Here is a 25,928-nt window from a genome sequence, read left to right as displayed (position 1 = left end):
AACCGAAGAATTCACTTACTGCAAGTAGTTCTTCTCTTTGTTTCAAAGTCTCTTTGACTTCCATGAACTGAAACTGCAATATAGTATGGGCGTGTTTTTCCCTCTCAAAATCCTACAACGAAAACACATTATATATTTATTATGTGAACCTGTTTAGGAAAAGAGAGCTATTTTTTGCAAAGGATATTGCAGCATTATACCTGTCTCAACATTCCAGATGTTCCTGCTTGCTGATGGGCATCTTCCTGTCTTTGGTAGTTATTATATATAAATTCTAAATTAGATACCAGTTCTATTAGCCCAGCCTGTACATTAGGCAAGTGGTAAATCATGGAGAAAGCTTTGGGCTTAAGGCCTGTCTTTCACCATGCATAAAACCCATAAATTCTAACCAAGACCTATGTGCATAAATGCTTATGTGAGAAGGCTCCACCCATGTGACTCACCCACTATTGAGGGGAAAAGAGGGATCTACTAATTCAGTCATTTACTCACACTGGCTCTGATATATGCACAAGATTTGCTGCCAATTGGGGGATTGCATACAAAGCTAAGGCTCACTTCCGCAGCATGACACATATTTAATATACCGTATTTTTCGCTCTATAACACGCACCCGACCATAACACGCACGTAGTTTTTAGAGGAGGAAAATCCGTAGGCATGCCACCCGTAGGCATTCCCTCCATAACACGCAGACATTTCCCCTTACTTTTTAGGAGGAAAAAAGTGAGTGTTATGGTGCAAAAAATACGGTACATGCCATGTGTAAACCCATCATTAATTTAGTACAGTGGTGCCCCGCAAGACAAATGCCTCGCAAGACGGAAAACCCGCTAGACAAAAGGGTTTTCCGTTTTTGAGTTGCTTCGCAGGACGAATTTCCCTATGGGCTTGCTTCGCAAGACGAAAATGTCTTGTGAGTCTTGAGATTTTTTTTCCGCTCCCCCCCTTTTTTCTAAGCCGCTAATAGCCTTTTAGCAGCTAAGGCACTAAGCCGATAAGCCTTTAATAGCCGCTAAACCGCTAATAGCGCTAATCCGCTAAGCCGCTAATAGGGTTGCTTCGCAAGACGAAAAAACCGCTAGACAAAGACACTCACGGAACGGATTAATTTCGTCTTGCGAGGCACCACTGTATCTGCTCAGAAAAAGGCACCTTTAAAAGGCGCCTCAGAAAAACTAGAGCCATCATAGGGACAAACAGCACAATCCTAAATATGCTGACTCAGAAGTAAGGGCCTTGGGGAGGTCACTTTGATGCTGCCAATGCAGCAAATGCAACACGGGAGGCAGCAGCCAGGAGTCTCTGCAGTCACAGCAGGCGCTGTGATTCTCTAGTGATTTTACTTCCTCCAGAGCTGAACTCCATTGTCTCTTGAGACAGACGGAGGCCAACAACAATTAAGTAAGTTCTAGTGAAGTCAATGGGGCTTTCTTCCAGGTAAGTAGGGCTAGGTTTATAGCCTAAGACTCCTTCTTAAGACTGCTGATGTATCACTACTTACTTTGTTTTTCTCTTCATATTGTCTCTTAGATTCTGCAAGCTGTTCTTCCAATTCCAACAATGCATCCTTCAAGGTGTCTACTTGATACATGAAATTGGTTTTCTCATTATCTAACTGAGCATTTGATACCATAGCCTTCTTATATTTCTCTTCCACTTCAGCTAGAGAGTCCTAAAGAAATGAAAAAAGCACAGTGATTAATAAATACTTTTAGTTTACCAACCAAGTCAAAATGCTAGGAAGACGACCTTGTCAATGACTGCATTGACAAGCACTTTATTCTATTTCCCCAACATTTTCTTACCTGTTAATTTTTGCACTTTATGTGATATTTCATGCAACTTAAAAACTACTTCTGGAAATCTAAGGGCATCTATTGTAAATTCCCTCAGATGGTGGTGGACTCTCATTCCTTGGAGGTTTTTAAGCAGAGGTTGGATGGCCAACTGTGATGTATGATCTAGTTGAGATTCCTACATTGCAGAGGGTTGGACTAGATGACCCTCAGGATCCCTTCCAACTCTTCAAATGATTCTAAGTTTAGCACTCATTTCCCTTGGTGTCACAGTCTCCTGCCTAAGCCTACTATAAAAAGATACTAGGAGGTTTAAAAAGCATTCTAAGGGAATAGGGTGGCAGTTGGGAAAGGTCGCATTGAAGAACTATTGAGTTATTGTTTCAGGAATTCCCATACACCCCAAATAGGGCTGTGCGATAAATCGCCACAATAACCCATGATAAGTGTTTCAACAAGGCAATATACCAGTGAACAAAAGGTGGAGACATGAAGCTTCCCGAGGTTAGCTCAGCTGAACAGATACTTTACAGATACTTGGCAGATAATTTGCAGGCACCTTTGTTTGCTCTCTCCCTCCTCCCTCCTCCTGGGCTTCCCAGGTATCTTTCCACTTAGAGCTCAGCTAATTATGCAGAGTCTGCTAACCAGAAAGAACTGGAAAGCACTTCTTTCTTCCCTCACACTCACCCCCACCTGTGGAAAAAAGAGAGAGAAGAGTTCTTATTTTTATTTTCTGGTGGAGTTTACATTGTTAGTTCCCCCTAAATAGCTTTCCTCCATATCTAAAAGGAAGGGTTTAATATTTTTTTTTAAAAGAAGACTATTTTTGCTTGCTTGCTTGCCTGCCTGCCCTACCTCCCTTTGATAAAAAGGGAGAGGTTGGTGGTATGAGGGCTTTTGTGGGGGTCCTGCGGGGGGAGGGCAGAATGGAGGGGAGAGGATTTAGTTGGTTGTGGTTTCTGGCTTGCGTCACAAGTCAATGGCAGCGAGTCAATGGCAGCCGTGGGCAGCGAGGAAGTTCAGGAAGGGGAAAGTCAGGATTTATGAGGCACAAATCCCGGCAATGCTCCCCAGTCGAGTCTCGGGGGCTCCCTGCTGTGCTGCTCAAGCCCATGTGTGCCAACTTGAAAGGCGGAGCAGGTGCGACCTGGGAGTGTGTCCCTGCCATGGAGGAGCCTCCGTCTCCAGCATGATTTGTGGTTGGTTCCTCCTTAATCTGGAATATTGGCGTTAATCAAGAGGCACTCCTGGACTGACATGCTGTATGCCAATGGGCTGCAATCAATCAGCTGCCAAAAGGACTGGGATTGGTTCTTTGAAGGTTTTTATTTTTTTATTTTTTTGAAGCTTCAGAATCCTTACAACAGGTGGGAAAGTCCATCCCCCCCCCATACTCTCTGAAAAGCAGCAACAAATCCTCCCAATTTTTTGCAATTAATTACTCACCTTTCCTCCAAATGCACCAACCTCCCCTAAAAATACTACAGTACTAGAAACTCCCAAAGCCAATTTTTTCTTTCTCCCCAGGGTTGCTAGAACAGAATAGGAAGGTGTGTGTCGTATTTAAATCCCCCCCCCACCTCTCTCAATGAATCCTGGGCCTCTCTAGGCAATAGAGTTTAACCCTTGGAGCGCCTCACTGGGGGGGGACACAACCTGCTTCTAGGTTTGCAGCAAGTAAAACCAAACAAAACACACAACCCTGTGCTTTATCCTTCCAGCACAAAAGCAGGCACTGAGGCTGCAATCCAAGTTGCAAGGGGCAGCGGTATGGGAATGTGGCAGCCATGTAATCCCAGGCCGCAACTGAGTGGCACATGGTTACGCCTTCTCGCGCCACCCTCCCCGATCCGAGCCTTGCAAGACCGCTTGGGGAGGGTGTTGTGAGGATGCAGCAACCATGCACCCTTCAATCGAGGTGCATGGCTGTCGCGTCCCCACACTGTCCTCCCCGAGCAGCCTTGTAAGGGATGGGATGCTGGGATGCTGGGGCGAGGAGAGCGCAAGAGCAATGCTGCTCAGGGCTGGTGTCGTGGCGCTAGGGCCTGGGCACACACACGCACATCCCAGACAGCTGGCAGACACTCTCTGCTGCTGGAGAGTGTCTCCGGTTTGCTAGTAAACCTGAATTACTGTGTCGTGAAACGATGCATGTCTAAAAAGCATGTCACCAACATGAAAAGTTTGGAAAGCACTGCCTTAGCCACTACACTGTATCATTATTCAGATTTCTGGGTCTTGTTGCAAATTTTTATGCTGTCCTTTAATGACTGTGGGGGAAATAAAAGTGGAAAGTTGAACAGCATTTCATAAAGAATGCCTGTGCCACAGAAAGACTATGCTGAACCTTAAAAGAACCCAGCCTTACTAAGAATGTAAAATAATGTAAGTTTACTACACACCCCTCCCCCACTATCTTCTCCCCCAACCTTAAACTGTATACAACATTAATGGCTCACATCACATGTAACTGATCTGTAGAAAAGACTCTACAACCTGAAAACCGAGACAATGCTCGTACTTTTTTAACCCAATAAAATATTTAATAAAAACTATTTTTAAAAAACCGCTCCCTTGAAATTCTGTGGCACAGAATTTCAACATCAGCATACATGCTTGGGTCTGATTTTAAAATGATTCTCTAGTTCATATTGACCCCCTTTTCACTGAAACTGGCCAACTTCAAACTGTACAGCTCTTCAGAAATGCATGATTTATGTGAAAGTGTATACTCTTGAAGTAGTAGTATAAAGCATGCAAAAGCTATTTTAAGTGAGTGTGCTGTTTGCTCAGTCTGTTAATGTGCTTTAAGTACCTACGCTGCTATGAGCTGAATAATTAGAACTAGAACTTCGTAAGTTCAGGATGCAATTTCACAACTCTGAAAGAAAACATGCTTGTTAAATTACACTCCATTCTTGTTCCCTCTCTGGATATTTATCCAAGGTTAGTCCCACAAGTTCACTCCAACATAAACTTGTACCTTCATTTCCTTCAGTCCCTGCATGTATTTTCCTTCTACATCCTGAATCTGGTCCTTTAACTCATTGATATCCTGAAGAAAATCGCAAAGCATGGTGTCAAAAACCCCCACTGAGTAATCACTGAAAACCACTGGGTAACCAATGACATTACAAAAATAGAATTTCCTAGTCATTCTTTTTACAAGTCATTTGTTGTGATGAAATATATATCCCTATACCAATTACTTTTGCATGGTTAGACATGAGGGACAGAAGCAAGTCCCTTTACCAGCTTTCACCTCCAACAAGCAGCTTACCTTAATTTCTCTAATAGATGCTTCAGTATCAACTGAGATGGAGGTATCTCCACTGCCTCGCCGGGAAGAAGTTCCGCCTAGAGAGGCCAGCGTAGCTGCTGACAAGCTTGACACAGTACGAACCCCCTGGAATACAATCAAGGAGTGTTTACAATAAAAGCAGTGTAAGTCCTTGTCATAGAATCTAACATTTGGAAAGTTCCCCAAAAGGTGATTCAGTCCAACCCCCTGACCTCCACTATCACCCCTTCAAGCTCTGCTCACAAAGGAGAACCCACCGCTTCTGAAGCAGTCTGTTCCACTGTCAAACAGCTCATACTGTCAGGGTGTTCCTCCTAATATTCAAATCCCTTTCTTACAACTTGAACTAGTTGCGCTCCTGGTTCAAAAAGGTAGACAGACTCAACGGCACATTAAAAATAATCCAAACTGCTTTAGTTTCCAACTTTAATTTCAGAACACGCTGGCTATGATTTGTATTTAGAGTCTTTTTCATTACCCAATATCCCATCAAAAAAGTGAAGGGTATGAAAGGGAGAAGATGGGAAATACTGTCTTAGTTATAAATTTTAAAAACTGTTGCTTAATTTCAGGATATTCTTTAATGTTTCCCACCTTTCATTATGGAAAATTTGTTAACAACAGAAGAAGAGCCTGCTGCTGGATCAGGCCAGTGGCCCATCTAGCCGAGCATCCTGTTCTCACAGTGAGCGACCAGATGCCTCTAGGAAGCCCCACAGCAGGCCCTGAGCAAAACAACATTCCACCCACTCATGAGTCTAAAGGGCTGTCCCAGGAGGATGGAGCAAGCTTGTTTTCTCCTGCTCTGGAGGGGAGGACCTGATCCAATGGCTTCAAGTTACAAGAAGGGAGATTCCAACTAAGTATCAGGGAGAACTTTCTGACATTAAGAGCTGTTAGAGAGTGGAACAGACTTCCTTGGAACATGGTGAACTCTCCTTCATTGGAGGTTTTTAAGCAGAGGTTGGGTGGTCATCTCTCATGGATGATTTGGGACCCCTTTCCAAATCTACAGTTCTCTGATTCCCAACAACTGGTATTCAGGTGAATAGTGCCTCTGACAGAGGAAGCTGAACACAACCTTTTGGCAAGAACTGTAGTGATTGATCGCCTTCTGTTCAGTGATATTTTACTAATCACAAAACTGTTCTTCATGTTTAAAGGCAAACAGAAAAGCTTTGATGAGTTCATTTAATTGCACCTGTGACCTGGTTTAGAAGTAACACTTCATTTCAGCAAACCATGGTTCATCAGAGTGGGGAAAAGCAATGAGGCGCAACACTCCCCTTTCCTCCCTTCAAGCACCTGACTTGAGAGAAAACTTCCTGGTTTTTTGAATCACTGTTTCCTAGGATGTCCTAACTGAGAATCTGTGGCTTACACATTTCCTACAAATCAGAATCAAGCTGTTCCTGGTTTACCATTCTGTTCGACTTCAAACACATGAATGTCTTCCTTCTTTATTCCTGGCCATGTATCACACCTGCCCCTCTAAGCAACAAGTACATGTAATGAGATTAACTCTGAAAGCACAACCTCCAAACTATAGTATTCAAACTTATTCTTACAGCAAAAAGTGGGTATATATCCTGAAATATAATAACACCTGGATTTCTGAATACAGCAAGAATAACTAACTATGAATATATCATGGCACATACATGAAGTCAAAAAAGAGTCAATGGCAGAAAATTTAAGAGCTGAAAACCATCAAAACATTTTCAATAGAAACTCCAAAATCCAGTGAATCGTATTTCTGTTCCTCATGATTAGGAGACATTTCTCAATTTATGCCTGTCATTTAATATTATGCACAGATACCTTTCCTCCCACACACAACCATGCTACCCATTAACTCTTACCTTCTCAAAGTCTTTTTCAGGCCTTTCTTCAACCTACAGGAGAGAGAAGAAAGAAACCATAATTGAACCACAAGGACCCATTTTCCCATCATGAGAGTGTCTTCAAACCTTTTCAGCATGACATCACTGGCTGTATACAGTCTTGGAGTAAAGGTGGTTATTTACTCCTAAGCAACTAAGCATGGAACTTTTGTTTTGTTTTGTTTACTTCAGAGACTAAAAGATATCCCTTAAAATTCATCCTCTTTTAAAAGTTTGATTTGGTTTTAAACAGGCCCTGTTGCATCTGTCAGGCACTTGAATAGTGTTCAAATGCTTTAAGTGACGAAAGTATTGAAAGCTTAACATGTGAACAGAAAAGACTGTGTTTACACCACTATGTTCTCCTTTAGATTTCATGAAAGTGCCAGTTTCCCTCCACAGCCACCTGCTGAATATCTTGTTTAAATGTTAGGGTTCATTATTGTTCCACAGGATGTGTACCACTTTAAAAGCCAGGGTTCATATCCTGACATAGTTTTTGCAGCTGTGTAGCAGGTGCTGATAAGTCTCTTTAATTAGCTGAATAAGGTGATTACAGTGTTTCTTTTTCCTTAGCATATATTAAACCTTGCAAAGCTCTCTTTGCATCTTTTCAGTGATCTGTGTGGTCTAATCTGCACGCACCCCAGACATCTGACTCCGAGATTGAGACGTGACTTTGAAGGGAAAGAAACTAATAGTGTGCATCTCACTCTTGGGAGACACACATGAAGTCAGAAGTGAAATACATGAAAGATCCTGCAACTATCAGCCGGGAAATATCCTGTGTTGCCAGTGTGGCACTGCAAACCCACCAAATCCAGCCAACATGTGTGTAGCAGGTTTGTGGACATAACTGAAGGAATTCCTAAGCAAGTCATTGTTCCTTCTGCAAACAATGTGGAAGCGGCTGCCACCGCTGCTGCCCCCATGTCGGCCAAGGGGTGACTTAAGAAGCTGGAGCAGCTGCTGGTGGACAGACCTCAGTGCATCAAGAATGTCCTGAGCATGGAGGCACTGCTGGACCTCCTGGTCAACCTCAACACAGAGGCCACTGCGACTCGCTACTCTAAAGGGACAGGTTTGCCTCTGAATTCCTCGCGTGGGAATGGACTATTGAGAGTGATGTGGGAGGGCTCCTTATCAATTGTGCCTTGGAAGACTACCTGGAGTAAACATTCACTTTATCGCTGGTGGTAGGCCCAAGAGCTCCATCCCCTCCACCTGTCAGGAGCCGGAGTTGGGTCAGGCATAGGTCAGCAACAAAAAACATGGGTGTCAGTGAAGTTAGTTCTTTATTCAAAGAAACCAACAGTACAGGCCTAGTGATCCCAGCAGCTCTTCCCGATAGGTCTTGCTCCAACGAGGCAGCTGCAAAGACTGAAGGCCCCTGCCTCCCCCCAGGCCCCTCCCCTCCAGGGTCTTTCCCAAGCAGCTGCAAACTGTGTCTGTGCAACCAATCCCTGCTCTGCTCTGTTCATTTCTCGGCATATTCTACGTGGCCAGGGCGGAGAGGAGCTGGTCACAGTAGGAGGGGAAGACTCCCTGGATTCTTCAGCAGCCCACCTGAACTCTGCCTCTTGGCCAACCTCCTCTCCAGCCTCTGATTCTGCCTCTGATGCTGGACTGCTCTCTGCCACAGCCTCTTCCTGTTCATGAAACCCTGTTACCTCTTTTGCTTCTGACACATCCTCCTCTTGGTCTGATCCTTCTTTTCCCTTTGACCACTCCTCATCGCCCACCACCACTCCCCTGGCCCTGAGCCTTCTTCCCCTGGGGGTTCCCCAGCTGGTGCCCCCCCCACGCCTCTGCATCCAGCCAGTCCATGACACCACCATGGCCTGAGGACCCCAGTTGGCTCAGCACCTGGTTGAGCTGGCTTAACAACAGGCATGATCAGTCTTTTATGTGTATTTTAATGAACTGAACAGACCAAAAGATTTTGAATCATGGGTGTGTGTTGTGAACTTAACAGTACTTATCTTACTTTATTTACTTGCTATTTTGATAATGTTGTTTTATAGAGTCTAAATGCTGTATTGATTTGTTAACCATGTTATACGATTTTTACTGTAATTGTGATGTTCAGCTTATTTTTTAGTTGCTGTTTTGTTTGCTGTTTAGATGGGACTAACACAATGTGTTATACCTGGGCATAGGAGCCAACTCTTAGGGGCTGAGGGGTCTTTGCCACCTCCAATGAAATATTTGAGGGGACTGCATCCCCGCAAAGTTGATGGGCATTGCCATTCAAATGGCATGTGTGCACCACATCATGTGACTGATTATGGGGGGGCAGGATTTACCTGGGCCCCCTCAATGTTTTATTCAAGTTGGCACCCTTGTACCTGGGGCTCACTCTGATGAGTCATTAGAAACTGTACTGTACTTGACAGTATAGGTGCTAGCTGCTAATTGGGACCAGTTGAATAAAGCACATGGCTCCAGTTCTCAAACAGCAGCACTGGCTGACTCTCCACTTCTGGCCACACTTCAAAGTGTTGGTGATAACCTTTAAATTACTGGGCAGCTTGTGAGTCAGACACCTGAATATCTGTCGTCTTCCATAAAAGCATATTCAAAGCTACTTGGATTAGACTAATTGAAATAACAAGATTTAAGTTAGCTAACAAGTCCCACTGATATCCTTTAGACTGCATCCAACCTATTATCACCACCAGAATATATGCAAATTTAGGATGGTATTTGCTGCTAGTCCTATTCAGAGCACACCTGCTGAAGAATTCTATGATTCTAAGTTAATGGACATGACTAACTTAGCCTCATTAATTTCAGTGAGTCTACTCTGAGGAGAACTTAGCCGAATACCACTCTTAATAAATAAATTGATGTGGAAATGAAATTTTCTTTCAGAAATGTTATTTTCTTGAACATATAAAACTGAAATGGAGTAAACTGAGTGCTTGTGGGAAGGCTTCTGTCTTCTTGTTCCGTTAGTGTATTGCTGTGCTGTCAATGCTTTTCCCAGCCAAATAACTTTTGGTGTGATTTTTAGCATTGCAAGAAGACAAACGGCAATCTCTGCTCTTCCTTGCCTTTGCCTCATGGGTTGTCCTCAGGCTTCCTATTCTTTCTTTCTTTCTTTCTTTCTTTCTTTCTTTCTTTCTTTCTTTCTTTTCAGAGCCCCCCAAAACCCAAATACTACTTTTGAGAAGCTGTTTTACACAGCACTTTCCAGCAGATGGAGCTCTTTGTAATTTAATTCAGCTCAACAGTGGAATTATATGGTACATTTAAGTCAAATCAGGCTGCTATCCTGTGCCGTTACTTTGAAAGAAATCTCATTGAGCTCAATGGAAGTTATTTATGAGTAAAAGCCAGTCTGATGATTAGAGTGCTGGACTAGGTCCAGGAATCAACACCCCTCCCCCCTTAGGCATGGAGCTCCCCTGCTGAGCGCAGGCCAGTCCCTGACTCTCACCCAGCCTACGCAGGGTTGTTAGGATAAAATGGGGAGCACACCTTGAGCTCCTTGGAGGAAAGGAGATATACCGTATTTTTCGCTCTATAACACGCACCCGACCATAACACGCACGTAGTTTTTAGAGGAGGAAAACAAGAAAAAAAATATTCTAAACAGTGGATGTATGATTATTGTGGTTCATGCTGTGGCCACAGACATGTGATCTGACAGTGAGTTTGGAGTAGCCCAATGCAAGAATCCTGAGGATCCATGTGGATCCATGCTTTGTAACTACGTTTTAAGTGGGGAGGGAGGGAAAAGCACTCAAGGGACAAGGAGCATGTGTGGGGTGTGTGGAGAAGGATGCTGCTAATAATGCAGAAGAGGGGTTTAAGGGGAGAAGGCTCTTCTCCTCTCCCACTTTGCTCCTTTAAAGCAAGCAGGCTCTGCTTTTCTCCCTCCTCCCCGCTCATCCCCGGCTTAGCGAGCTGAAAAACTTTGCTGCTATGTAGCGAACTGAGTGGGGAGGAGAGAGGGACAGAGAGCCTGCTTGCTTTAAAGGAGCCAACCGGACAGGAGCCGCTTACACTTGTGTAAGCAGCTCCTCTCCTCTCCCGCTTTGCTCCTTTAAAGAAGCAGGCTCTCTGTCCCTCTCTCCTCCCCACTCAGCGGCTCTTCTCCTGCTTTGCTGTTTCAAAGCGAGCCACGGAGGAGGGAAGCAAGGGGAACCATGGATCCTCTGCTCACGACTGCAGCAGACACCCCCCCCCCGCCACCCGTAGGCATTCCCTCCATAACACGCACAGACATTTCCCCTTACTTTCTAGGAGGAAAAAAGTGAGTGTTATGGTGCAAAAAATACGGTAAATGTGACAAATAAAAGGAAATGTTCATTTTAAATTAGATTTCATTGTAGTAAAGAATATGATCCACTTTGCTACACTGCAAGGTGACGTTTTATATTAACCTTTAAGAGTACAATTAGATAGTAAGAATAGCAGGGGTATCATAAACTTCAAAGAATAAACATGAACTACTTGCATAACTATGCAAGGAGAATCTGGGCCGCTTAAGCTTTTATAATGATCATCATCATTATTATTTAGAGTGCGATGCAATGGGGAAATAATAGCAGAGATCAGAAGAGACCTGGACACTCTCAGCCTAACCTACATCTCAAGGTTGCTGTGAGGATAAAACAGGGCCAATGAGATGCATCACTTTGAACTCCTCTCAGCTTCACCTTCCTTACAGGGTTGTTGTGATGATAAAATTGGGGAAAGGACCATGTATATCAGCTTGAGCTTCTTGGGAGAAAAATAGTGTTGTTTTTTTAAAAAAGTTTTTTGAAATTTTAACTTTTAATTACTTATTTGTTTCTTTTTCTAAACAGTTTACAGTGGGTATAAATTAACAGATACGGTTTTCACCATAGTGGCAGTACCATTCTGGGAAGAACATCAGCCTTCCATGTTCCTCTCCATGTCCCTCTGTCTAGGTAGCTTTGCCTTTTCATAGTTCTGATTTCAGACATTGTGATAAATCGGTATATCACCATGTTTAGCTGCTGATACGTCACAATGCTGAAAACCAGATATTGCCCAGCCCTAGTATAGAGTGCCACTGGGTATTGATCACTTTTACTGCTAAAACAGTGACTACACCGACTGAAGGTTATATATAAGGCTAGGATGGAGCAGCAGCTTCGTTTTTAAAACATCTGGATCTGCTTGATTCTGTAAGAGACAGCTCTGAGGCCATCTTTACAATTCCAGTATTTCAGGATCTTTCAGAAAATATTAATTGCAAATTGCAAAATGTTTTCAAGACACATTCCAGCATCATTACAGACACAAAAAATAAAGACAGCATTATATTCAATTTATAACAAATATTTAGTTGTGATTTTTAAAAGCCTTTACTACTACACTGTTGCTATTTCAATTGTCTAGGTATATTTTAACTTTCATTGTTTTATGATATGTAAGCTTGGACTGTGAAGTATTTTATCAAGTGACATGTAAGACACTCAGAATAGTTTCAAATGAAACTGTACCAAATGACAGTCTATGGCTTTGGCTAAAGTGTCTGATGGACTTAATGTATCAGACAAGACTCAACACTGGCACGCACAGTGCCACCCACGTCCCTAGGGCTCATTACTGTATCTTTAATCATGAATTTGCTTGTTGTTGATAATATTAGAATATGGAAAATATTTTCTGAGACAACTGAAGTCTACAAGATAGGGCTGTGGTCTAAACCACAGAGCCTAGGGCTTGCCAATCAGAAGGTCGGTGGTTCGAATCCCCGCGACGGGGTGAGCTCCCGTTGCTTGGTCTCTGCTCCTGCCAACCTAGCAGTTCGAAAGCACGTCAAAGTGCAAGTAGATAAATAGGTACCGCTCCAGCAGGAAGGTAAATGGCGTTTCCGTGCGCTGCTCTGGTTCGCCAGAAGCGGCTTAGTCATGCTGGCCACATGACCCGGAAGCTGTAAAGCGAGTAAAGCGAGATGAGCGTCGCAACCCCAGAGTCGTCCGTGATTGGACCTAACAGTCAGGGGTCCCTTTACCTTTACCTAATTAAGTTTAAGCAATGCTAAACCTAATCCTTTTCAGATGTTTTCTAAAGATCAGTTTCCTTTGTTGTGAGACACTAGTGTTGCATGCCGTATTAGGTTGGGGAGAAAAAAGGGGAAAGAGGAGGAGCCCAGCTAGTGGGAAATGGGGCATACATTTTTAAAATATACAAAAGCATAACTGTGGCTCTATTGTCTTAAGCAACCTGAAAACCAGTCCTTCCCTACATTGTGATGTTCTTTTGCTTAAACTGAAAAGCAGCTACTTATAACCAGAAAACCATCAAGGAAACATCTTCAACCTGAGTTACAAGCACAGGGCAGCAAACACCTATCTTAGCGGAATTTTCATAACATCTAATAACATTTGGAGAAGAAATTAGAAATAAGAGCCCCAGTTACAGTACAAATGACCTGGTGGTTATTAGACTAGTTCAAAAGATGGCCAGTCGCTTTTCAACAGTAAATGAATCAGAACTCATTAATCGCCCATATATTGCAGTGTTCTTTCTTCAGTAGAAATAGCCTTGAGAGACAGAAATAAAGCAATTCAATCAGGGAAAGATGAAGCAGAAAAGCATGCTCACCACAGGACTTGCACGAGCAGAACTAGCTCTCGAAGAAGCTCGAGATCCTGAGCCGAGGTAGCAACTGTACTCCGAAGGCTGCCCACAAATACCCCAAAAGATTGCATCAAACAGAGATGAGAAAAAAGAAGCATTAGGATAGTAGAAATCAGACAGATTTGCTAGCATTTCTCATAAGTTAAGAGCAGGACAGCATATGGCTACAGAAAGGCAGAGTAGATGTCCCCATGCTGGACGTTAATAAACCAACCTAAAATAGATTCATTTAAAAAAAATTGAAGCAAAATATTTCTGTAGAATTACATGCTACCAGCCAAAATCTATGAGTCACTGCCCGTGTAGTCTAGTGGCAGGTAAGTTTGTAGATATGTGACAGTTGGTGCACTCACACCAGAGTTAAGATTAGATTCCAGTCTAGTCCAAGAATCGTTGGAACATTTTGCATATTTTACCTAGAGAAGCATGAACTTCAGAAACTACCTTTAAGATTGCGTGCTCATATTAAATCTGCTTCAAATAACCAAATTATGCTCTTGTTACCTCTCAGGTGGACAATAATGATACAAATTAGGGTGTGAAATTTATCAACACTTTTGCCACTAGCTCCAAAATTCAAGAGTTATTTCACATAAACTCAAGGCTTTCTATGTGCCCAGTGGGATTTCTCAACCTAAACAGTCTCCCTCCCATACCTTATTACAAACTGCTCCTGAAACTACTTTCAAAAATAATTTACTAACCGGCATCTGGGGAGTCAGAATCTGTGCTAACATTGTAAGTGAAATGTTACCTGGGGTATATTTATTTGTTAACATTTTTATCCTGCCCTTGCTTGAAAGAACTCCGGAAAATATACGTGTTCTCCTACTTTATCCTCTCAGCACCCCTGTGAGGTAGGGTAGGCTGAATTCACAATAATGAATACCAGTGCAACAGAAGTGGTATCCACAATGTGGGCAGCAGAACAGAACTGTGTAAATCTACCCCAAAAATAATTTATGAGCTGGACAATAAGAATGGGGGTCTTTGCAGATTCACTTAAAGTTTATGCTTGTCTGAATTCAATGCATAAACATTAGCAGCACTGACTGGATTTAGTCTAATGGCTGATTAAACTATACTGAAAAATGGGAGTTTTAAAATAATATTCCCATAAAAACACTATTTTTCCATTAAGTAGAGATTGGTAATCAAGGTTACTTTAAAAGTGGGGTACTTTGTGGGATCATAATATCACTTGCCGTAAGATCAGTTGCCAAAAACATTAATGCACTACACACACATTACATTCCCTAAGTATCTTGTGTAATTTAAGAGGACATTTAATGTGAAATATCCCTCACCTTATGAAATCCACTATGAATTTCATTTCACAGAATGAGACACACACAGAGAAGACATATTGATGAAACCAATCCAGAACCTTGCTCATCTTTAAGAAGCATTTAATATGATCCAGTGATAATCAATGATAATCCAATCAGAAACTGCCTAAGCATTGATTGGTGCAAGTCCAATATCGTTCAGCTAGAAGCTGGTTGACCATACTGACATTCATTGAACAATATTCCACAATTATGCATACCATGAGCAAATTAACTCAGAACATGAGAGAGATAATTTCAACAGTATTTCATTTTTAATTAGTATTATTTTTAAAACAAAAACCAAACTGGTAAGTGAAAATTAGCAATGGAAAATCCACATCTTCTGCTAATCATTAGTAGAAAGCATGAGAAAAATAGGATTGAACATTCCACCAAGTGTAGTACTGCAAAATACGTCTGGTCATTTAAGTATTTCAATAAAAAATGATTTGTACTTCCAGAGACACTGCATGGAAGGGAAGTATAGTACAAGGAAGAGGCTCTCATCTGGGGTGTGATTCAAGGTTTTGCATCTTGCCTATGGAATGATCCCCCTTCTTCTCCCACTGTTTTCCTGAGCCCACAGAGAGCCAATTTCAAGGGGCGTACAGGGGAAGGGGAAAGGAAGAAAGCCCAGCTGCACACATGGAATTCCCTGTGCAGGGTTTCCACTGACTGGGTTTGTTAGGTGAATCCCACCTCTGGCCTTGATCTACATTTAAAATATTGTTGTTTTTATTTAAAGATGATAAATTGCAATTCAGATTTAAATAAAATAGTTCACATTGCCTGTATTCCTGTGATTCGCCAAACATACTCTCACACAATTGTTAACTATTCCTACTTCCATTAAACCAAAGTTTGTTCTATCCATGCTGGCGAACTGTGGTTTAAGCAAGTTCCTCAAACCAATATTGCAAACTACAATTTGATCCTGGCTTGCGGTTCTAGTTTGGAGCACTTGCTCAAGCCACAGTTTCTAGTTTAGGCATAACAGCAACGTAACTTCATTCACTCTAGATGGAGTAAAACAGGAAGCAATGATTAAAGCCCCACATATGAGGGGAGCAAGGAGTGTCTAAAGCAGTTCAGCCGACTTTCATACAACCTGCAAGCTGCAGTACATTCTCCTGCACTCTTCTAACTGAATACCAAGGGGAACTGAACACTGTTGAACGTTGCCGACTGATACCACTCTGACTTCTTTTTCCTGTGGGTCAACAGCCCTCTGTACAAATAAACAGGTTTAACAGCCTTGTTGCAAACCATAGTTTGGAGCAGTGGTGCCCAAACGGTTTTGGGCACTGCCCCCTTGGTTCCATAAACTCAACCCCAGTGCCCTCTATCTGACCGTATAAAAAGTATTATTCAGAATAGTGGTTTGCATAATCCACAAGGAAAGTTATGACACAACAGCATTCAAAACAGTAGCAATTAATTGCACACTTCAATTATGGTTGCCATATTTTAAAGAGCAATATGTCCTCTTTTTCCAGGAAACATCCTCTTTTTCATGGGTAGAGTTGTCATAGCGATCCAGTTAAAAGTAGAAGTCATCAAATGTGTCCTCTTTTTTGCTTTTCAAAATATGGCAATCCATCAAAATTCAATTAAAACCATTTAGTTCAATTAATTCTACAAAACTGTTGAATGTGACCTGATGCCAGCTTTTCAAAATCTTTTCATTTGCACCTCCAGTGCTTCCCTGCCAACCAATTGCCTCTAAGCACTCCCCTAGGTAATCCCACTGATTTAAGGACTATCAATATATTTTGGGAATGATTTGTGTTCTTATGTACCGTATTGGCCCGAATATAAGTGTTATATCTGATATCTGTTATATCTGAAAGGGCTCATTGCACCATTATGAGCACCATTTGACACACAAGGAACAGCGTTTAGATCTAAACAGGAGGCACCTATTATTTCAGGTAGTTAGAGAAAGTGGTCTTTTTAGAAAACATTGCAGGCAACCAGTGCTACACAAGCTACTACAATAGAACATGTTTTAGTACAAAACAAACGAGGCCAGCACAAAAATGTGGAAACCATCTTACAGGACGTGAACTAGAGGCACTATACCGACGATTCCCACTGTTAAAGTTCTCATCATACAGAGATGCCTACAATTAAAAAACAGAGTCAGAACAGTATTGGTAGATTTGGGAGGTTCAAAATACAGCAAGGTGCAAAATAAAAGAGACAAAGGAAATGGAAAGGAAGAAACAAAATAAATGTCAATATCTCCTACAGTGTAGTGCAAGCTGCATGCAAGGGAAGGATGCGGAAAACCCCCTGCAAACTAGTCCGAATGCATGCAGAATTAAAGTGAGGGATCCCACTCTTCACATCAGGAATGTTGCTGGGCACCTTGTGCTCCAGCTGCGTCTCTTTTAAACTCAGTACCCTGTAGGTATCGCACAACAATTCCTAAATGAATGGAAATCCTTTTACACAATTTCAAGTTTGAAACAGTTTCAGAGGGAAAGAAACAAAGATTGCTTGGCTCACTGGTAGATTCCTGCATACAAGTGAATAGAGGGCAGAAGAAGTCAGGCTGGAGGCAGCATGTAGAGCAAAGAAAGGTGCCATGAGGGGATGGAAGCAGGACTATGGTCTTGAATACAACCTGAACCGAGGAGCCTAAGCTGAGTGGTAGCTATTAAGGTTGCCTTACCGCAATATTTGCAGACTGGCTCCTTTCAACTCATATATTCAAAACAGGATCATTGTCAGTGTTGATTATTTATTTTTACTGATTCAAAGCCTGAGGGCTTTGTGTGGGCAGCAACATGTTTAAATAGGCTTCTGTACCGAAAGACTTAAGGATACACATACACACTCTCTCTCTCTCTCTATCTCTCTCTCTCTCTTCTCCTTCAAGTAACTGCCTTCTCAGCTCCCAATTGTGGTGAGAATAAATTAAGAGTGTGGAAATTACAAACTCCATCCATTAAAAAAAAAACAGTGACAGGTAAGCATAATGCAGGAATGAATGAATGAATGAATGAATGAACACAGTACCACGAGCAGCAACACTGCACTACAACTTAGAGAGTTTGGCTTTCCTTGCAGGGTGCCCAGTGATCAGTTTCTGTGCCTATCAAACTTATTTAATAACATCAGGAGCAAGTTACTAGAAACGTTATGGCCGCTGAATTAACCTTAAACACAGTGCTCCCCCCCCCCCAAAGAAAAATAAGTGCTGGAACTCACCATGAAGTTGTCACAGTAAGTTGCTGGGTAACCTGGGGCAGATGCTGGTTTGGCAACAGCTGCATTCACTGCCCGCGAAGGTGCTAAAAACTAAGGGAAGCTGTTTTCCTAGCTGGTTCTGGTGCAGGTCAAAGAAATGTGCCCTCACCTCCCTCATTCTCTTAGGTTCAGGCATCCGCTAGACCAGCTTGGAAGAGCCCTTGTGCAAACGGGTGTGCGCACGGGCAATGGTAGAGGCCTGCTTGGAAAGCTTAAAGCCCACTGCCACTCCATGGAAGACATATCGAAGAAAAGGAAATACAAACTGGCCCCAGCTCATAGCACGGCTAGGAGCAGCTAGGAGCGAGGTGGAGTCATAGTCTTTTATAAAGTGTAGACTTGCATATGCTGGCCAGTTTCTGTCTTGACTTGAAATGTTCATTTGGGCTTCTCAGAAGTATGCAAGAAGCGGGCCGGGGGAGTGCTGACCCACAATGGTGCACACCTGAGAGGTGCCAGAACTGTGCTCCAGCTGAACCCCCCCCCCCCCACTGCTTAAACATTAAACTTTGTAGAAGCCTCATAGATCTGTAAAGTTTACAGATAGCAGCCGTTTGATTTCAATGCCAGCTTTCAGAACCATTATCCTATTTTCAGCCTACAGTTTTTCCACGACTGCTCTATTTCACAAATGGGCAGAAGACCTAAACTACTTTGGACACCGCAGTATTGAAAGTAGCGAGTTGTTACAGGGCAGCCAATTCCATATGGATAAAAACAATAGTTCCGAAGCAAACAAAGAATGCTGCCTTTTAAAAAAAAAAGTGTGTGAGAGTCCTAGCAGGCATTACCTGAGAAGAGGTGTGTGTGTGTGTGTGGGTGGGTGGGTGGGTGGGTGCACGCGTGTGGTGGGAATGACCCCAAAATAACACCTGCCACAATCTTCTGCTCCATGAGTTGCAGGTATTGTTAGTAAATAAGAGGAGTTAGTCACTTAACCTAATCAATTAGACCTTATAGTACTAGTTAAGTATTATTTCTCTTTTGTGACTTGTAATTTAAATAGAACAACTTCATTTAATTATTAAAATAGCTTGAATATTTCAGCCTGTTTGTAGTAAATTTTGCTAAATTTGACTGCTTGGTTACATAATTTTAGTATTTGGCACCCCTGGTTAGGAACTAGGGGATTTTTCCCCAATGCATTTTCCAAAATTTAATACATACATTTTTCAACTCTCTTCATCTCATTTCTTCAGACTTCCCTATCCATCCCTCTATGGCTTTCTGCTTGGTCCTTGTTACACTTCATATCCATTTGATTCTATCCTAAGTGTTATTTACTGCTGCTCACGTATCTATCCCTACTTGGATATTTTTTCCTGGCTGTTGTACCTCTTTAAATATTCTCCAAACTATTTCCACTTTTGCCTCACCAATCTCTCATCATGATTCCTTATCATTAGGATTTAACCGATTTACACCGAGTGTAGTACTGCAAAAAAAGGTCTGGTCATAAAACATTACAGTCAAACATGATTTGAACTGCCACAGAGACACTGCATGGAAGGGACAAATATAGCAGGAGGAAGAGGGTCTAATCTGGGGTGTGCTTCAAGGTTTTGCAGCTTGCCTATGGAATGACCCCCCGCCCATCCCAACAATTTCAGCCTTTTTTTTTCTTTAAATGCAAAAGCTATGATGATGTCTCTTTTTTCTTTTTTAACATTACATTGTAATGTACCACCCAGCAGCTGGAAAACAGGCACAATTAGCAGACAGAAGTATTGTTAGCAGTTTCACAAGCAGCAACCGCAGGATTCTAGAGGGAGGGAAAGGGAAGATGAGCAGAACAGAGCTGACAGACACACCAAAGGCAAATGTGCATTCCATTCATAGAGATCACATGCTCAATGCACAGCACAAGTGACATGAACTGCAACAAGAAGATGTTTCTAAGATGTAACAGAACATGGTCAACATATGTGACATATGAAACAGATTCTACACAAAGGGAGAGCAAGAACCAACCCTGTAGCTTCTGGCTTCACTGTACAACAAGGAGGGCTGAGAACAACAAGGAACACAATCTGTTTTTAACGCACTTAGAAAATGAAGGGAGAAGGGAAATCTATTGCTTGTTCGCTGTGGAATTCCTTGTGCTGCTGTCAGTTACTACAGTATATATGCTGTAGTGCAAGGTAAATCAGAATATGGCAGAGGTTGCCATTTCTGCTTAAATGGTCAAAAAGTCAAAGCCAAGTAAGAGTTAGATGGCAAGGTGAGCAAACATATGCATATTACATACAGGAAGGGAGGATACTATTGCAAAAGCACAACACAATAATTGGGATGCAGACATTAATCACAGAGCATGAATTTAAACATCTAGGTACAAGAGACAAAAACAGCTACGATACTCCGGCTTCCGTCTCAGCTACAATATTGTAATGGCAAAGGAAGCTACCTTGACAACAAACATAAGAGGTAAACACATCAAATTATTGGGACGCAGCTTTAAAAAATAATGGAACATTTGTAAGTAATGCAAATCTATATTTCTGGGGGGGAAACAACACACAAAAAACACACTGAACTATTAAGAAAGTAGATTGATAAAACTAGCTGTAAACCACCATGCAAAAGTAGCTTAATTAGAAAATTGGAGGAGACATTTTCATAGAAGGCAAACATGTCGAAGTATCTCATAGAACATACAAAATTGTAGAGGCGGGGACACACACACTCTCACACACTACATGCAGGAAGGAAAAAACCAGAACTCTGACCAGGAAAAATACATGTTAGTTTCCGCATGCAAATTAGGCAAATTCAACCCCAGTGAAGGCTGTAAGGCTTTTAAATCAGTGATTTCTTTTTAATTCTACAATTAAAACATTTATCTCTTACTTCCCTCAGTAGCTTTCAGAATTGCTAAGGCAAATATGATGAGATCAAAAGGATGACTAAATGATTAAAAATGAATAAATGATTCAGGACAGAGGTAGGAGGACAGAGTCGTATGCTGTCTGGAAACCAGCATTATATTTTACCTTTTTCAAGCAGAAATGGAAATAAAGATTTAAAAGGAAAACCAAAACGGCAGAGGGCCTTATTGGTAGTGGCACCCTCCCCTGTGAAATGCCCTCTTGTCAGATGTCAATGAGATAAAGAATTACACAACTTTTAGAAGGCATCCGAAGGCAGTCCTGTATCAGGAGCTTTTTAATGCTTGATTTTTTAATTATGTTTTAGATATGCTGTAAGCCACCCAGAATGACTAGGGAAACCCAGCCAGATGGGCAGGGTATAAATATAATAATAATAAAACTAACCTTGAGAATATTGGAGGTAAACAAAAGTATATGGAATCACTCATTTATTATAGCCTCTTAAATTAACAGGCTGAGGTTATACTGCCCAGGGGTAACTCAAATGTTCAACAAAAATGGCAGGGAGGAAAACTGACAGACCCGGTTTCCATTTTGGGAAGAAGGTTGGGATTTGGAAGGAAAACCACTGCAAGGAAGACTAAGGTCAGAGTAGCAGGAAGCCTGAATAAATATAAAAAGTTTTAAAAACAAGAATGAAGAAGATGTCATTTATTCCAAATCAGAGTCCTCAGTGAATATACTATCTGCTGTACCCAGACTGTGGGATCAGAAAGCATTTTGAATACCATGTTGCCCAAAACAATATTCTTGTGGAGTAAATAACTATCATTCTGCTGGATAAGGCGGTGTCTATTTCAGAAAAGAAAGATGCCTGTGTTTTAAATGCTGTTCCATGTAAAAGAATAACAAAAGTTTTTATCTACTCTAGTTTTCAGTACAGGGAACACCTATAATTTACTTTATTATCTTCTCTCTTTGAGCTCTTTGAGCATCTAGTTCATTTCAAGATGCAATTCTGAAACATAAAGAATGCAGGAAGATATATAAACTATTGCTTATTATCAAGTTATTTCTATTTAGACAAAAACCATGCAACCATGAGTTCAGTAATACAGTATAGGCATTATGGGTACTCACCAACTTTCCTCTAAAAAATAGTCTTGCCTTTTCCAGGCATTGAGTCGCTCCTATCTTTCTAGCTATGAAACAGAACTAGACTGGTAAGAAAAGAGGCTTGCCTCCACTACCTGAACACTCCTTTAAGTAGGTAGGACAAACCAGAATATTAGGATGAGTGACACACCCATTGCAGCTGAGAGAAGAAAAGTCATCCCAGCCTTGTTCGAAGAGTACACATCCATCTTTTCTTAGTTTTATTTTGGGAAGCAATATGCCAATGGCAGAATGGATCTCAAAAGGTTCAGTTGTCAGAATGAACACTGAATTAATTGGTAAACCTCCAAAGATAGAATATGTTCACTACAAAGCATTCTTGTTTCTCCAATCATTCCATAGAAACAATGGTATTAACCCTTTCTGTTTTATAGAAAGGATACCCTGCTCACACCCAGTGGTGGATTCATTGATATGAAAAGTTTATACTTGCTTGATATAAGGCAGTCTTCCCCAAACTGGGGCCCTTCAGATGTTTTGGACTAAAGCTCCCACCAGCCCCAGTCAACATAACCAGCGGTCAAGGATGACTGGAGTGGGAGACCTCCAGGTTGGGGAAGGTTGGTGCAAGAGGTGTAAGTCAATTAAGGGGTCATTGTTCAGAACTAACTTCCTGAAATACTATTTCCTATACATTCCTTCAGAACAATCTTCCGAGAGTGGAAAGGGTAAAAATTCATTTATTTAAACTAAACTTTCCCCCAAATTAGGTCTATTTCATTTTGAGATTCCTGCATTGCAGGGGCTTGAACTAGAAGGCCCTTAGGGTCCCTTCCAACTCTCTGATTCTGTGATTCATATAGCAACTTGGTTTCCCTTTTCTGATTCTTGGTTATATTATTATTCCATATTTGAATCAAATACAGCAATTCTAAGATTGCTACAACTATTATTATCTGTATCATGTATACGTGTACTTGGTCTAGTTAGAGAAGCTTCAATAAACAGTCTTCTTCCACATCATATTACAGTAACTCTAGTAGGGCTAGTTGACAAAACTGGATGTGATCCATCACACATCTTAAAAGGCTTGATGATTTTATGGCAGAGAACAGTATTAAACATTCCACCATCGTTTATCTCAACTTTAAAGATGAAACAAATGTTATCTTTTCCCCCAGGAGCGTGTACCTGATCACTTGATGCCAACAGCTTTCTCGCCCATAAGTAGTAGTAGCAGCAGTAGTAGTAGTAGTAATAATAATAATAATAATAATAATTTATTATTTATACTCCACCCAATGAGTGGCTAACTTAAAGTATTTTTAATATACTGTGTTGGCAAGAAGGCTCTCATGAAGGACGGGGGGGGGGCATCCAGTCTTCACGTGTGACTTCTCTGTATGGTACTTTTCTTCCACATTGTAGAATTGCTCCTCCTAAACTAGAATAATTTTTATGCAATATTGCATGGTACCAGGCCAACAATGAGTGACGCAAGATTGTCAAAGCTTGTTTTGCTTCTACAAAACCAGCCCAACTACACTGCACATTCCAGCTGAAGTATACACCTTCTTACAGTCAGAGTCATCACATTAACAATTTCAGTGCTTCCTTAAATATTGTTGGTTGTGTGTAAAACAGATTTATAATTGTCTCCTCTTTGAACCAGCATCAAAGATTATTACTTACTATTAATCACATCTTACATTTGTTTGGCTGGATTCTGAATTCATTTGCGCTCTTCGAAGTATTATGATTCCCCCATAGCTATTTTTTTGCTTTGTTTGATCTTACTTTTTCATTCTTTTTTGTCCTCGGGGTATATAGACCTACCCAACTTGGTTGACTGCTTCATGCAACTGACAAAGTGGGGTTTGACAAATGGAAGCTTTTGCCACCATACATCTGTTGCATCTTACAAGCTAACAAGACTTCGTTGTTTTTGTATATTCTTAGTACAAGTTATCACCAAAGAATAAGGATGGTACATTAAGAAGCCTGCCTAATTATTGCTTTCATAACAAACAAAATGTAAGAATTAAAAAATCTACTAACCCTACTAGATTTTCTACTCTGGGATGAACCATACATATCTTCTTCGTAACCATTTGTCTGTCGTAAGAGGGAAGGGGAGGGAGAGACAGAGAGAAAGGGGAGTAAAGAACTAAAACAGCCATATGAAATTCATTTAGAAGTAGCATGATAGAATTTGTCTATAACAGCACTAAAGCAAACTTGAGAAGGAAGAAAGATCCAGCCTAGGCTACCAGAAATTCAGAGTCACACCTCACAGGAAGATGCTAAAAACAACAACAGATTCTCATAATTCCTGTAAATTGGGTAATTCTTTAGTTATGCATCTATTTTAACAAAGGCAATATAATATCAAAGAATACAGAAAATTATTAATCTTATGTTGTTGTTTACTAGGGAGAATAGATTGCCTGGAAAGATTGAAGCAAGAAGAACACATGCATCTTTATTCACTGTTACAGACTTTGACATCATCTATTCAGTATCCCTTTAATAAACAAATTGTGTGACCATAATTCAATGTGCCCACCACAATTGTAGTAAACCCTTCTTATTTGATCATAGTTATTACTGGTTTAAACTGGGTCTTTTATCTCTTTCTGTCAAGGTCAGGCTGACTATAAAAGGAAGGCCAGAAGGAGCCTGGGCCTCACTTTCTCTTTCTAGCTACAGTGGTGCCCCGCAAGACGAATGCCTCGCAAGACGAAAAACTCGCGAGACGAAAGAGTTTTGCGTCTTTTGAGTCATTCCGCAAGACGAATTTCCCTATGGGCTTGCTTCGCAAGACGAAACGTCTTGCGAGTTCTTGCGAGTTTGTTTCCTTTTTCTTTAAGCCGCTAAGCCGCTAAGCCGTTAATAGCCGCTAAACCGCTAATAGCCGTGCTTTGCAAGACGAAAAAACCGCAAGACGAAGAGACTCGCGGAACGGATTAATTTCGTCTTGCGAGGCACTACTGTATCTTCCTTCTGGTGTTCTGTATACAATATGCTTAGTGTTAAGGTTTAGACTTATTATAAGTTATTGTAAGTTTCAGTTAAGTCTGCTGCAACTGGATTTCTTATGGACAGTGCCAATCCTGAATGTATTGGATTTGTGACCATTATGTTAATTTGCATTCAGCAGCAGTAACGCTCTGCTGGATGAAATTCAATTGCCTCTGGTCTATTCTTTGGGAATCCTGCAACATGTTAAAGTTTTTACTCTGCTAACTATACGTTGGAATCTGCTCTGGATCAATATTGAGTAGAATTCCATGACATTAAAAAAATGATTATTAGTATAGTTTTATTTTCACCAGCTTCATATAGAGCCGTGACCATTTTCTGGGATTATCCATGTCAGAACTCTGGCAAATGTATTCACTTTTAAGTAGACAGTGATAATCTGCTATAAGCATAAAACAGAAATAAGTTTAATTGGTGTATGAAATGGAGAATTGACCAGGCTTTATTTGCAGAACTAAAGCCAACATGACGGGGTGGTAAAGCGTTAAGTGTCATTCCTGGAGTAGGAAAGGCCACATGCAAATCCCCACAGAGCTATTAGATTCATGGGGTGACCTTGAGCCAGTTAGTCTGTCCGCCTTGCCTTCTTCTCAGTGCTGTTGTGATGATAAAATACAGTGGGGAGGAAATCTATGTATACTGCCCAGAGCTCCGGGGGGTGGAACAGAACTATAGCAGAGATGGAAAAATACTTTCTGCAGTTAGCCTGCACTGGCTAAAATATTGTAAATGATTTTTCT

At 41.4% G+C, this 25,928-nt stretch overlaps 1 protein-coding gene across 19 annotated transcripts in view; it reads right to left on the bottom strand.

The window, feature by feature from the left end:
• LRRFIP1 (LRR binding FLII interacting protein 1) overlaps window positions 1-25,928 on the bottom strand; it is a 102,338-nt gene that overhangs the window by 21,677 nt on the left and 54,733 nt on the right. For 6 of the 19 annotated variants that reach the window (XM_081015835.1, XM_081015821.1, XM_081015832.1 and 3 more), the window contains 9 exons: window positions 24,205-24,261; window positions 21,613-21,693; window positions 17,002-17,067; window positions 13,578-13,655; window positions 6,969-7,001; window positions 5,086-5,211; window positions 4,789-4,860; window positions 1,508-1,678; window positions 20-112 (listed from right to left, as the gene is read on the bottom strand). In XM_081015835.1, the coding sequence (XP_080871961.1) occupies window positions 20-112; window positions 1,508-1,678; window positions 4,789-4,860; window positions 5,086-5,211; window positions 6,969-7,001; window positions 13,578-13,655; window positions 17,002-17,067; window positions 21,613-21,693; window positions 24,205-24,261 (777 nt within the window). The remainder of the gene's footprint in view (window positions 1-19; window positions 113-1,507; window positions 1,679-4,788; window positions 4,861-5,085; window positions 5,212-6,968; window positions 7,002-13,577; window positions 13,656-17,001; window positions 17,068-21,612; window positions 21,694-24,204; window positions 24,262-25,928) is intronic. The other 13 variants (XM_081015826.1, XM_081015829.1, XM_081015823.1 and 10 more) reach the window with 9 other exon arrangements.

Source organism: Podarcis pityusensis (genome assembly GCF_964106645.2).
Source record: "Podarcis pityusensis genome assembly, chromosome: 1".
Lineage (NCBI taxonomy): Eukaryota > Metazoa > Chordata > Lepidosauria > Squamata > Lacertidae > Podarcis > Podarcis pityusensis.
This window is presented reverse-complemented; position numbering and strand designations above follow the sequence as displayed.